Source organism: Delphinapterus leucas, chromosome 2 (assembly GCF_059928025.1).
Source record: "Delphinapterus leucas isolate spDelLeu-1000000601 "Yukka" chromosome 2, BTC_Dleu_Yukka2, whole genome shotgun sequence".
Classification (NCBI taxonomy): Eukaryota; Metazoa; Chordata; class Mammalia; order Artiodactyla; family Monodontidae; genus Delphinapterus; species Delphinapterus leucas.
Genome location: NC_143130.1, coordinates 75180344 through 75195257, shown reverse-complemented (window position 1 = coordinate 75195257; position 14914 = coordinate 75180344). Strand labels below are relative to the sequence as shown.

Here is a 14914-nt window from a genome sequence, read left to right as displayed (position 1 = left end):
CAGTTTGCATCATAATCCCCTTGAAGGTGCTTTTCCATTTGTCCCTTATTTGTACGCAAGTTGGAACCAAATTTGATGTGCATTTCAAGTACTACTTGCTACCCTCTGGCAAAAGACCTTAATTTCTCGAAATTATTAATGACCATTAGATGGACATTAGTAACCTAGTACTTCCTAATAGGGTGAGCTGTTCACTTCCTAGGATTCTGCTGTGCTTGAACTTCTCCTAGGAGCAGCTCAGTAAGTGTCTGAGCCCCGCATGCTGGGACCCTCCCCACTGATGCAGACGGCATCATGGTGCGGTCTGGTCATGGCAAGCAGGAAGAGTGGTCCAGGGGAGTTCCTCATCACTAGACCTTCCACTTCGCCCTGTATTAGACATTGGCTGAGATCTTGCAATGCAGCTGAGCTCCGAGAGGAGCCATAGATCCACCCTCCCTAGTGCCAGCCCCTCCGCAGATGTTAATGCTGCTGCGTGGATGCCTGTTGCTTGGAATCCTAGCTTGGCTCACAAGCTTTGCCCTGGACAACAGGGAGTGACCTGCAGTGGTTCCAGAACCCTGGGACAGAGGTTGCTGTGCCTTAATGCAGCTGCTCAGCAACCCTGCACCACCACCCCGCCCCCCTGCCCCCCCACCCCGCAGACTCCCCCGGACTCTCCCTGTGGGTTTGTCCACTGGGCTATGAGGCACCTGTGCCACCCTCAGATTCTTACCTTCATATGCTCAAAGTCCTTTACACTCACTGCTCATTCTAGGAAAATATCAAGAAGTAAAAAAACTGACAATTTTTTTATTAGATGCCCTAGGAGTCTTCCCAGACTTAAGTTGAAATGATCTGCCAATCATCAAAGTTTCTAAGGTGTTGAAACAGCCTTTGTGGTCAATGGCTTTTGACCTGGGGAAGGGGAGCTAAGCTGTGGGAGATTTTAAGTTCTTTTCCACGCTTCTTCCTTCAAGCTAAGGATAAATGGTCTCTGTCCCCAGGGCTTAGAATAGAACGTGGCACACAGTAGATAACGTGTTGAATGAATGCTATTTCAGGTAGAATTTATGAAATAATAGATCAGTGTATCCAAAACATTCACTTATGCCTAGAACATCATTATTTTTGTGTCTTTTTTAAGAACAACTAATAGCATAATGCCATGAACCTATCAACTAGATACACTGGGAGTAGTTATTTATATTACTGATTATAAAAGGATTAATTCATCTCAGGGTTCTGCTGAAACATTTTAGTGCTGCTACTTCGTTCACAATTCTGTCTGTATTTGCTTCTTGGAAACTGGTTGCCATAGCATGAAGCAGTGAATACTGGTGACACCTGTGGTATCTTATTACACTCCCTGTGAATGGCCACCTCGCAGTGACCAAAGTGTCTGTCCCCCTAGGTCCACCATCTTGCAGCAGCAGTTCAATCGCACCGGGAAGGTGGAGCATGGTTCAGTGGCACTGCCGGCCGTGATGCGCTCCGGCTCCAGTGGGCCTGAGACCTTCAATGTTGGAAGCATGCCCTCCCCACAGCAGCAGGTCATGGTTGGACAGATGCACCGAGGCCACATGCCCCCGCTGGTGAGGCTACCAGGGGACTTGCCCTGCTCGTCACTATGCTGCCTTTGGTGTCCAGGGAGCCACACCAGCCTGGTGATAGGTTGTGTGTGTCATCCTCACTCTCACTACTTCCTGTCTGAGTCCTGGCTCCTCAGCTGTGCAGTCCCAAAGCCTAATCCCCAGTGTGTTTTCTTTTAAATGGGTGGCTCTGGCAATGCCCTGTCTAGGACCACAGGTGTCCTTTAGGGCTGGACAAGGACCAGTGGCCTCTCCACGTGGTTTGCGAGAGAGGGATAGGACCCTGCTCCCCTGCCTGCTCATCAGCCCAGATACCCCTCAGAGAGGCTTAGAAGTAGACCAAGTCTATTCCGATCCACACATTTCCCCCCAGCGGATCATTGGTTCTTTCTGCTGTGCTGGTCTACCTGACTCGGGGGCTCTCTCAGGCCTGCTCTGGAATCCCATGCTTTGGGGCAAGAACTTTTTGAAAGCAGAAGAGCCTTAAAGGTCAGAGGTGATTTGAGTGGAGAAGCGTGTTGACTGTAGGTTTGGGTGGAATCTTATTTACCAAGAAGAGTTCTGATGTAACACACCCATGTGATTCCTGTGCAGGAGACCTTCTGTCCTGAGCACTCCAGGATTGGGTCCCCTGAGCTCCCCTGCAGGGACTCTTCCTGAGCCTTCTTGTTTTCCACACTCTGCTGATGAGAATCACCCTATTGCAAACACTCATATTTAGTGTCCTATTAATGTATTATAATACCTACTGGCCCCCCATTGAAATAGGAGCTGGTTCAGGCAGTTTGTTGAGACGTACCCTGGGCTGCTTTCTCATGATCTCAGGTCCACTTTCCTTGCTCATGTAGAGCCTGTGTTGCCAGTCCAGGAGTGTGGTGTGACCCCTTGTGTTACCTGCCTTTGCAGACCTCGGCCCAGCAGGCCCTCATGGGGACCATCAACACGAGCATGCACGCTGTCCAACAGGCCCAGGACGACCTCAGTGAACTTGACTCCCTGCCGCCTCTCGGCCAGGATATGGTAAGTGTTGTTCAGTGTTTTTATTCGATGTCTCTGCCCTGGCAGAAAACAGGGTTCTGTGCTCTGGCTGGATTCAGTGAGGTGAATCTCTGTCTCCAGCTAGGTGAGTTGGAAGTCCGTATTTTTTCAAGAGATGGAGTCTCCATCTCTAGGCTGCACCACAGGAGGAGAGAATCATAGGGTGCTACGGGCTGTTGGCAGTACCCCATAAGGGCTAAGAACTTGGACTCGAGTCATGTCATTTGGACCCAAATTCCAGCTCTACTGCTCAATGGCTGTGTGAATCTGGGCAGCTTACTCTCTCTAAGCCTCCATTTTGTCATCCCTGAGTAGGGCTGTTGTGAAGACCCAACAATCCAATCATGTAAGGAGTTCTCAGTCCCGCACCTAACACATAGTGAGAGCCCGGTGAGTATTAGCTGGGTTTGTTGTTAGTATTTACCAATGGTTCACACACTTGAGCAAGCATCACAGTCTTTCAGAGGGCTTGCTAAAACAGATTGCTGGGCCCCTCCCCCATTGTTTCTGACTCAGTAGGTCTGGGGTGGGGCCTGAGAATTTGCATTTCCAGCAAGTTCTCAGGGGCTGCAGCTACTTGTTCAGAGACCATGCTTCACAAACCACTGGGTTACTACTATTGAGCTTTTCAGCGAGGCAGGGCGATTAGCTGCCTTCCTGTAGCTGCTGCTGCATGAAATTGTCCAGCCCCTTGCTACTTAAATTGTGATCCACAGGCCAGCAGCATTGGCAGCACTTAGGATCTTGCGAGAGGTGCAGAATCTTAGGCCTTACCCCAAACTTCTGAATCAGAATCTGCATTTTAGTAAAGTTCCTAACTGTTTTGTGTACACACTTGCAAACCACTGGCTATCACTGTCCTTCCCTGCCCTGCTTCACACGTTAAAATCACCTGAGGAGTTTTAAGGACGAAGCCTAGGGCCCAGGTCAGACCAAACAAATCAGTGTTGCCGGTGGGTGGGGCCTGGGTATCAGTGGGTTTTCATCTCCCTATTGTGATTCTGATATGCAGCCAGGGTTGAAGACCACTGCTTTAAGACTGCCTGACCATCGTAGGGCCAGAACCAAGACACAATTTGTAGCCTCATCTTGTCCAGCCAGGCTAACTGCCTCCAAGTTTTCCCTGCTCGGTGTTTTTCATTTGTGTACTTGTGTACCTGCAGGATGCAGCATCCTTAGTGCTGTTTCTCCCAGGCCCCTGAAGTCATTAAATATTTTGCTTTGGGGAGCTTGAGAGTAAAAATACATATGGCAGACTCCCATATCCAGCACAGTTGTGAGAGAAAGTTTTAAAATATCTGGATTTAATGTTCTTGCTTCACCAATTTTCAAAGAGTTAGTATATAAAATATTTTAGTGCTAGACATATGCTGAACCAAGATTAATATTTTGGGAATGTTTTGGGAAGCAGATCAGCACCTTATGTTACCATAGGATCATCATTACCAGTGTATAAATGAGCATTTATTGGCTAAGACCAGAAACAGCCAAAAACAGAATTTGCTATTTATAGGGTCAAATGAACATGAAGTATAAGAACTAGAAAGGTTTTAAAAGACCATTGAGTGAGATTCCACAGTAGAAGAAATGAAAGGCACAGGAGTTGGGTGAAATGTGCTCGAAGTCATATCATTTGTTAGTGGTAGAGCTGGATCCAGAGCAGGGGTCTTGACACACCTCCCAAAACCCTACCAGGAAAGGTGCCACGTCAACATGACATTCATCTTGTGAACAAAAGACAATTGCTACACTGATAGAACACGCATGAGCCAGAACACCCTAATTCTAACCCCATTCTCTAAAAAACAAGATGAAGATTAGCAACAGTTGTTGTTGCCACTGTGCGGTATTATTATGAGATACAAATTTTTTTTATATATATAAATTTATTTATTTTTGGCTGTGTTGGGTCTTCGTTTCTGTGCGAGGGCTTTCTCTAGTTGCGGCAAGCGGGGGCCACTCTTCATCGCGGTGCGCGGGCCTCTCACTGTCGCGGCCTCTCGTTGCGGAGCACAGGCTCCCGACGCGCAGGCTCAGTAGTTGTGGCTCACGGGCCTAGTTGTTCCGCGGCATGTGGGATCTTCCCAGACCAGGGCTTGGACCCGTGTCCCCTGCATTGGCAGGCAGATTCTCAACCACTGCGCCACGAGGGAAGCCCCATGAGATACTAATTATTTTCAATTTTTAAATTGAATTTACCTACATAAAGCCACAGAATTTTTCTCTCCAAGATCTTAAAGAAAACATAACGTGAGTAAAAAGCACTGAGAATTTACATGCCATTCAGCATGAGTGAATGAGCAAGAAGCCTGTTAAGGACATCGTTCAAGGTGACTTAAGGGCCTTGTTGGTGCTGGCCCAGTGAAAATAGTGTGGCCAAAACGCTGGTCTCATTTTATGGCACAACTTCTCTGGTTTCCTGGGCAATCCTGTGCAGCAGTTTTGTCATGAAGTTGTCTGGTTTTGCAGGCGTCTAGGGTATGGGTTCAGAATAAAGTCGACGAATCCAAACATGAAATCCACTCTCAAGTCGATGCCATCACAGCTGGAACAGCTTCAGTTGTTAACCTCACAGCCGGTAAGTCCCTGAGGGATTTGTGGTGTATTGTGGTTTTGTTAAAAACAAAAGTTCTTATTCTTTGATTGAAACAACAGATTTTTCCTATCCTGAGAGGAGAGTCTATTATTAGGCCCTCACAATGCTTCAGACATTTTCTCCCACTGACCCAGGAGAAATGTGGTGAACATCTCATACCTTTTTGTCTGTATCATGCATCATCAGTAAAAACCACTTATCCAGCTCTTCTCATTGTTCGTCAAGCTGCTGGACATACTTCAAAGTATATCGAGGCCAGTTTCTCCCTTCTGAGAGCTTACAGTCTCAAAATGGTTTTAGATGACTAGCCATCATGGGTGCCTTCTTCTGTCTTGTCCAGCCATGGTCTCCTCTGTATAGCACGACTCCCAGCCTTGCACTGTCACATGAGAGCCAGGGAAGATCTTGGCTTCACCAAGCAGCGTTGCAGTGTTTCAGGGGTAGAGTTGACCTCTCCAAGCGGCTGACCTTGGAGCAGCCTTCTGAAAAGGGCCGTGAGATGCTGATTCTTCCTTGGGAATTTTAAAGGTGCACATGCTCAGTATCTTAATATATGAGGCCTCGGGGTAAAAGGACCCCATGAAGAGCAGTACCTTGGAGATGGGGAGACGTCTGACTCCTGCAGGATGGGGGCGTCGTTGGTGGGGGCAGGGTTCTGCTGCCAGTGTTACCCTGTTTCCTGTCAACCTGGGCTCCCCTCAACCTTCACCACCCTCCTTTGATGGTGATGGTCCTTCTCTGTCCCAGGTGACCCTGCAGACACCGACTACACCGCTGTGGGATGTGCCATCACCACCATTTCTTCCAACCTGACGGAGATGTCCAAGGGCGTGAAGCTGTTGGCGGCCCTCATGGACGATGAGGTAGGCAGCGGGGAGGACTTGCTCAGAGCTGCAAGGACCCTCGCCGGGGCCGTGTCGGATTTGCTGAAAGCTGTGCAGCCGACTTCTGGAGAGGTGAGCTTTGGGACCATCTGTCACTCGGGTTCTGATGAGGGAGGTGCAGCCTCTGGGTCCCATGCGGTTCTTGCTTCCTGAACTGTCCCTTCCATCCTGACGACTCATGTTCCCACCCTCTGGGGTTTGGAGTTGGTGAACTGCATGCAGAAACCATGGTTCAACCTTTGAGACTGGTTGAGCTCTTAGTAGGAAGCCTCCTTTCCCCACCCAAGGGTACTTGATTAGATGTAACCTCAGAAACTAACACACATGACCAATACACATTTAAGGGGGATACAAGTCTGTACTCTAATTTCCTACCAGCTGAATGAGGCTCATTATTTGAGCATTTCACATCTATGCAGCCATTGCTGGTTTGTGAGCCACAGGCATTTCCTTGCATAGATTCCACCAGGACGTGGATGTCTCCCGTCTGGCAGATAGTTCAAGAGTCTCACTGAGGTGCAGGAGGAGGCCATCCTGTAGGATTCTTCTTCCTGCACTGCCCTGTCTGATGACGCTGGGGAGGCAATGCATTCTCTTTCCCACTAAGATGTGCTCTGTGTTCGTAGCCTCGACAGACAGTTTTGACCGCCGCTGGAAGTATTGGACAAGCCAGTGGAGATCTTCTGCGGCAGATCGGAGAGAATGAGACTGATGAGCGATTCCAGGTAAGATATTTGCAGCCCATAACCTTGGAGCCTAAGCGATGGCCTTAGACCCAAGCAGGGAGAAGGTAATGAAAAACTGAGTCTTCCTTGAGGAGACAAAAAAAAAAGATGAAGGTGGATTATCTCGGAGTGTGATCTTTATGTGTTAAAGAAAAAGAATTTTTAATTGAAAGACTCATTTCACTTACATCGTGCATCACCACTTTGAAACACTTACTTAGCTGTTCTCACTAGTAAGCATGCTACACTTTCTTCAAACACAGATATGGATGGAATAATGTCACAACCACCCTTATACCGACCACCCAACCTCTAGAGTTATCAACTCATGGCCAAGCTTGTTTTATCTATTTGGGGTGGTTTTTAATTGCATCATTCTTTTTTTATTCTTTCTTTTTTTTATGAAGACATTACTTTTTAAAAATGTTTTTATTTTTTACCTTATAAATTTATTTCTTTATTTTTGGCTGTGTTGGGTCTTCGTTGCTCTGTGCGGGCATTCTTTTGTTGCGGCAGGCGGGGGCTACTGTTCATTGTGGTGCGCGGGCTCTCATTGCAGTGGCTTTTCTTGTTGTGGAGCACGGGCTTTAGGCACGTGGGCTCAGTAGTTGTGGCTCGTGGGCTTAGTTGCTCTGCGGCATGTGGGATCTTCCCGGACCAGGGATCGAACCTGTGTCCCTTGCATTGGCAGGTGGATTCTTTTTTTTTTTTTTTTTAATATCTTCATTGGAGTGTAATTGCTTTACAATGTTGTGTTAGTTTCTACTGTACAACAAAGTGAATCAGCTGTAAGTATACATATATCCCCATATCCCCTCCCTCTTGAGCCTCCCTCCCATCCTCCCTACCCACCCCTCTAGGTGGTCACAAAGCACCGAGCTGATCTCCCTGTGCTATGTGGCTGCTTCCCACTAGCTATCTATTTTACATTTGGTATGTCAATGCTACTCTCTCACTTCGTCCCAGCTTCCCCTTCCCCAGCGGGAGGATTTTTAACCACTGTGCCACCAGGGAAGTCCCTAATTGCATCATTCTTGAGTTCACATGTGAGAGTGAAAACATGGGCACTCCCTTACACTCTGCTCACACATAGGACAGCCTTTCCTTTGTGTTTAGAGCTGGGTCTCTTGTCTGTGTCATATCCAAAACCACAAGTGTGGCAGTCTTTTTTGTCACCCCTTTTTTTTCAATACCAGGGACATGTCCTCTGGGGATCAGCTGTAGCCACTGTTTGCAGCTGGCTGGATGCACTGCCAGCTCAGACAAGATCTCAACCTGTTTGCCTCTATTCCCAGACCCCGCAGATGGGGTGCAGAGGCCTTCTGCCAGGGATCTTCAGGCTCAGATGAACTCTTCACATACTTGTGGGCAGATGCCTTTCATTCCTCATCCTCCTAAGTCTTCATTTTACAAGTAACATACAAATACATTCTAATTAAACTGTTATAGTTTGAGCCCTTGTTCTCTGGAAGATGCCCTTTTCCAAATCCTATGTCAGGTTCAATGTTTGGGATTTCTGTAGAATTCAGAATTAAAGGATCATTCAACTTTCCATTAGCGTTCAAGTTGCTTCAAAGGGGGCAATTTTGCTTGCTATTTTGTCTAGAACTGCCAAACTTCATCACCTCAAGATGTGTCAGTTACGCTGAGACACGGTCATGTATGTTGTGGATACATGAAACATGTACCTTCTCTACTCTCCACATTCCTGGGGTGCTGGGAACATAGCACTCATTCAGATCCTGCAATACAATGAGACATTCAGTGCATGAACATTCATGTGATCATGGAGGCTGAGACCCATAAAGAGTGGTAGGAGTATTTCTGGAAGCCATTTCTGTGCTGGAATGTCCAATAATAACTATAAACAGAATTAATTGTAGACCACATAAATACATCTCAGTAAAGCCAAGCTAATTATGTCCCCATCCTGACTTCCCCTTAGTCAGATCCCCAAACTACCCTTGTGTGTCCTGTGCATTCTGTATTAGAGCAAGTAATTTTTGTAGGTAGGTACCTACTTAGGAATTGCGTAAATACGAGATCCATCTGTTGGTTTACTCGGCTTAATTATCTTGATGCAGTCAACTTATTTTCCAAAGTGTTTGGGAAGATTGAGAGGGAAGTCACAGTCCTTCGTTAAGGCATCTCGTATATCCTTGAGTATGTATGTATGTATGTATGTATTTTTGGCTATGTTGCGTCTTCCCTGCTGCACATGGGCTTTCTCTAATTGCAATGCAAACTCCGCCTCCTAATATCTGCTTCTATGCAGACATGCTAGGGAAGCAGATTCAAGTTTAGGGTCGGTCCTGTGGAGGCTTTCTTAACAGGGGAAGGCCTGGCTTGAACGTTTCCCGTTCTCTAGGTAAACACCAGGACAGTAAGGTGATCCTACAGCCTCCTCCAGTTATGGGTAGCCCCTGGCTTACTGACATTGGATTTCTTACTCTCTATTTTTCTGATTCTTGAGATCCTATCTTGGAGCTTTTTATTGAGTTTTCAATGTACTGCATGTTCCCAGAGTTAACAAAGATTTATTTTACATGAGCTGCATAATAGTGGTCTTGTTGAAAAGTTTGACAAGGGCCTTGTCAGCAACTATAGCCATAGTATCACGTTCTTTTTCTAACTGTATTTTTTTTTTTTCTGGGACAAAATTAATAGGAGGAGCAGGATTTCTATAAATGAGTCTAACAAAGCCCTTTAGAACAGTCAAGAGTTTGCATGACCAAATCTTGGTCCCTGGGTGAAAAGATGGATCCCTATCAAGGGAAGGAATACTTTGACCCATTTTGGGAAGACTGCTTTTAAAAATCTTGATAATAATTTGTGACATTCAAATTTTGTTTTCACTGAGCATTGAGATAGATGTCCAAGAACTGTAACTTTGCAGACCATGTTGGGAGCAGTTTCTAGAAGTTGTATGACAGATGAGTGCCAGTCAGATCCCAAAGGCATCTTCAGCTTTCGGCACCACAGGCTGTGGTTTTCCCTTGGACATCCAGTAAACACCAGAGACCTAAAAAAGGCTGGACCAAACTGTTCCTTTCAGGCTGCTTTGTTGTTGTCCGTTTTAAAAGCTGCTTATTTGGTGGATTCATGGGTTTCTGATTTGCCTGGATAAGATATAGTCTTTGCTCTGTATAAAATTGTACAGGCTAAACACCCTTCCCAGTATATCTTCTCATAAAATACCTTGTTGTAAAGACTCTGTGGTGCCCTTTGCATTCAGAATCAAAAGTGCTTTTCATTATCTGATGAATTAATAAAGCCTTCTGACCACACTTCCTCTGGGAGAAAGCCTTGACATGTTCAAAATAATAATGGCTTATATGTTTGGGAAGGCATTTCCAAACCAAATAAATGACCTTCAGTATTAAAAGCCAAGAAGTGAATTAAACGTAGCAGTGGTGATTCTTCAGGTCACAGAAATGGGTGACACACCTGATGGGCTAAGTCAAAGGATTCTCCATCCTGCAGGCAGAAAGCCTTTATGTTGACTTGAAGCATAAACTGATCTCTAAAGGCGCAGAGCTCCTTGCATCTTCAGTGAGGTCTTCTTGTAGCTGGTTTATTTATGTAAGCTCCCTTTCCACTTTTCATAATAATTAATCTCCATCCAGAAGGCTACAGAACACTGAGAATCACTTACGTTCAGAGCATTCACGGGCTCTTGAGCTGGAGGTGCTATCTGTGCATGTTCAACGTTGCCCTCTGGAGGCCGAGATGTGGCTGAATTTCTGATGACAGCTTGGATCTTGTGCAAAGTAGAAATCAGAAAAATAAATTTTCAAGTTAGAGTGGGGCATGATGATGGAGGCCGTGAATTTTATCCTTCCTGCTGCTCATAGTGTATATTTTCAGCTGATCCACCACAGACTCAGGAGATGTTGTCAAGATTCTAAGTGTTGTTTAAGTGCACAAATGTGAGTCAGTGGTTAAAATACAAGCCTTTCCCTCACACTAACCTATTTTGGATTGAAACCTATGCTACTTAATGTATAGGAGACTGTGTTTTTAGGATGTAAGTCTCCTTCCTTAATTAGCTCTCAGGCTAACTGGACATTTCAGAAAAATAAATGGAAAAATATTTTTCTAAAGTACTGAAGGAAAAAGGTCAAATGGAATTTTAATAAAATGTTTAAGTGGACCACCACACTTTACTTTCAGGCTGTGAAGCGTGATTAGGAAAATATGAATGACTTTTTTTTTTTTCCCTTTTCTTAGGACGTCTTAATGAGTTTGGCCAAAGCTGTTGCCAATGCTGCTGCCATGTTGGTACTAAAGGCAAAGAATGTTGCCCAAGTGGCTGAGGACACAGTCCTACAGAACAGGGTGATTGCTGCCGCCACCCAGTGCGCCCTCTCCACCTCCCAGCTTGTGGCGTGTGCCAAGGTAAGCCAGCTGGCACCCCAGCCCTTTCTACAGAGTGTCACACGCTCTTATCTGCCTCCAGGCATTGGGAGGAGCCAGGGGCAGAACTTGTTAAAATTGTCTAAGACTTAGAGCTTGCTTCAGGTGTCTTTTAGGTGACATGACAGGATTTTAGTATAAGGTGTCCAGTTCTTTAATCATTTTTTCCTTGTTCAAGTCCTCAGGCAGTGGTCCTTTTTGTATCTAATTGCCATTTCTACATGCCAATTGCTGTGTCGCCCCTTTGGACTTCTCAGTACGTCTCCTTTACCCCTGTGCACAAAGAGCTCTTGGATTGTGCAGTTACAGCATTATATATGGGTTCAGTAATAATCCGTAGAGTCCATGGGAGCCCTTTCTGCACTGCACAGAATCAGAAGGAGGTAATGATGAAGTCCATCGTTGCCAGTTAGGATGTACACCCTCTGTGTAATACACTGCTTCATTAAGCACCATCATCCCCGGTTTACTGAAGAGGAAACTGAGGCCCTTAGATGTTACTGATGACAGCCACAGAAATTGTAAGTGGCAGGACTAGGGTTGCAACTCGGGCCAGTCTGACGTCAGATACCCTTTCCACTCAACCATGTGTATCTTTGCTGAGATGACGTGTCACAAGATGGGAGCCATCTGTTTCTCAACCTGATGACATAACCTATTGTACAGATGTGTAATCTGGTTCAGCCTGGCATTTCTGGTCCTATCGGAGCATTTGCAACATCAGTCAGAGGGGTCACTGATGGTCTCCCTCCTGCTTTCCTCGTTCACCATCCTAGTATCACAGATTACTGACACAACTCCCCTAATCTTTCAAATAATTTAGAGGCAGAGTTCCAGGAAATATAATATATTCCTCTGGAAAAAAATATAATTCTTTTACATAGTCTTTATCTCAGCTCAGAAGACTCAATTCAGAGGTTCCTAAGAGCAGGAGGTATAAAGGGTAAATACCAGAAATTTCTCTCTACAGAAGTAGTCAGTAGTATCAGTGGTTGTAGAGCACTAATGGAGATGAAAGTTCACGGGCATCTAAAATCACAAAGTGAAATGGTGAAGTATGAGAAACCTCAGTGATGGTTTGGTTGAATCCCTGGTCCTATAAATAAGGAACTGAGGCCCAGACCACAGAAGGATGTGGTGGAAATGCTAGTGGGTGCTGGAGACCAGAGTTGTCCCACGGTAACCAAGACCCACTCCTGTCTCGCTTCAGGTCGTGAGCCCCACCATCAGCTCCCCTGTGTGCCAGGAGCAGCTGATTGAAGCAGGGAAGCTCGTGGACCGCTCAGTGGAGAACTGCGTCCACGCCTGCCAGGCAGCCACCGACGACACTGAGCTGCTGAAGCAGGTCAGCGCGGCGGCCAGTGTGGTCAGCCAGGCCCTCCACGATCTCCTGCAGCATGTGCGACAGTTCGCCAGCCGAGGCGAGCCCATTGGTCGCTATGACCAGGCCACCGACACCATCATGTGTGTCACCGAGAGCATCTTCAGCTCCATGGGCGATGCTGGTGAGGGGCTGGTCTGTGGGTGGGCCGGTCGGTTTAGGGTTCCCTGATGGTGATGATTGTGAGTGAGTCGGACGATGGTTGCCTGGACATCTGGCAAAAGGGCAAGTTCTCATCCGCCTCAGTCAGAGACTTCTTCCCTGAGGCTGGGAAGAAGATTTGAGACTCCTAATGTGCCTGTCCCAGCAACACTGAAAGACTTAGCGTTAACTAGGGTATCTTTATTTAATAATTTAGTTACACGGTAAATCCCTTTTGTTCCAAGAATGTCCACGTTGGATACGGTAAAGTTGGTGCAGCTACAGGGGTAGGCAAGAATGAGGCTTGGAATGAAGTTTATTATACTGACAGGCCCCACACAGGGGGTCACTGCGTGTCACACAGGGTCACAGGGGAAGCATCAAGTTCTGATCAGATGGCAGAAGACAGGATTGAGGAGAGAGTTTAGGCCACCAACTATGTTGGGATTTCTGTGGGAAAGGCAAGATGAACAGCTTAAGTTTGGCAAGTCTGAATAATTTCAGCTGGCTCTACCCTTATAGAGGTGATCCCTATTTGCCTGGTCCATGGCTCTGAGATGATGAAGGCAGAGGAATATTGTCTCCTGGGCTGTAGGGACCAGACAGAGGATGACTGGATTGGGTAGTTTACCACCATGCTCTTGGCTAGACCCTTTACTACCTCTAAGTATTGGCTAGCTCTGGGAGGGGCAGTCTCTTTCCAACCAGAAAGGTTTTTCTAAGATGTCAAACATCACGAGATATATATATATATATATATATATATATATGTATAAAATGTATGTATGTATGTAAAATGCACCTTTTCAGTCTATTAGTTAAAAATTACGTCTCCCCAGACCCAGCCCATCACTATCCCATCTAAATCTCTAGAATTGACCACTTACCAATTTCTGTTTCATCTTTGCAGAAATGTTCAATCTTCCTACCGACATTTATGTGTATGTACAACACCCTCTTTCTTTTCATATTAATGGAATTCTGTTACACATACTCTTCTGCAACCTTTTTCACTGAATATATTAGAAAGTTTCTTCATGTTGACCTATACACTAATCTTTTTAATGACAGCATAGTATTCTATTCAATGAATGCATCATAATCTACTTAACCAGTTGTCTTTTAATGGACATTTAGGTGGTTTCCAAGTTTCTGTTTGTTTTACAAAATTAATATTGCAGTAACCATTCTTGTAAAAATATCTCTGTTTACTTTGGGGAGTATATGTAGGATAAATTCCTATCAGTTGAATTTCTGGGCCAATAAGTATGTACATTTTTTATTTTAAACGTGTGTGAAGTTTCTCTCCAGAAAGGTTCCACAATTTGCAACCCTACCAGGAGTTTGTAAGAAGTCTGTTTTCCTACTTCTTCCTCAGCACAGAGCAACACTTCTTAACGACTATATTTTGAAAGAAAATTACCTTGTGATTTTCTCTATCCTTCTTAAGTGATTTAAGAGATGGCACTGCTCCACACATCTGGATTTTTTTGGTTCTTTTGTTTTTATTTTTTTTAATAAACTTTTTACTGTGGAATATTTTTTCTATATACAGTAAAGTTGCTGGGGTAATAGACTTCTCTTGTACCCTTCCCAGTTTCCCTCCTTTTTAGCATCTCCCTTAGGCCGCGGGACATTGGTCAGAACTGGGAGATGAGCATTGGTATGTTACTGTTAACTAAACCACGGACACTGTTCAGATTTCACCAACTTTTCACTAATGTCCATTCACTGTCCCAGGATCCAATCCAGGGTACCTTGAACTGAGCACTTTTTGATTTTCGTGAAAGCCTTTTTCCCCCTTAATGTTAATAATGCTTCGTCATCCTTCCCAAATGACCTTTCGGGGAGGAAATTGCTCATATTTGAGTAGTTTTATTTTTAATGTTGCCGATGGTACCCCTCCCACTTCCAAAAGGAAGTTGAAATAGATAACAGTAAAATCCCAGCTACTAATAACAATTACTAATAACGAGATCAAAATCAATGCTGGGAAGGAAAGGGTGAGTAAATTGATAGGAAGACTGGGCCAAGGCAAATCTCAGCATTTGAGCATGAAACTGGGTTCTGTGCTTCCTATGAGTGAGAGCCAAGTGACACAAATAGAGTAGGTTATGTGATACCACTCATCTGGTGTTAGGTAGCATGCAGATTGACTCAAA

At 45.3% G+C, this 14914-nt stretch overlaps 1 protein-coding gene across 1 annotated transcript in view; it reads left to right on the top strand.

The window, feature by feature from the left end:
- Positions 1–14914, top strand: part of TLN2 (talin 2) — a 304454-nt gene that overhangs the window by 149449 nt on the left and 140091 nt on the right. Inside the window, exons 14-20 of the mRNA XM_089907140.1 lie at positions 1394–1574; positions 2478–2591; positions 5079–5187; positions 5953–6161; positions 6716–6814; positions 11045–11212; positions 12441–12735. Coding sequence (XP_089763266.1) covers positions 1394–1574; positions 2478–2591; positions 5079–5187; positions 5953–6161; positions 6716–6814; positions 11045–11212; positions 12441–12735 — 1175 coding nt within the window. The remainder of the gene's footprint in view (positions 1–1393; positions 1575–2477; positions 2592–5078; positions 5188–5952; positions 6162–6715; positions 6815–11044; positions 11213–12440; positions 12736–14914) is intronic.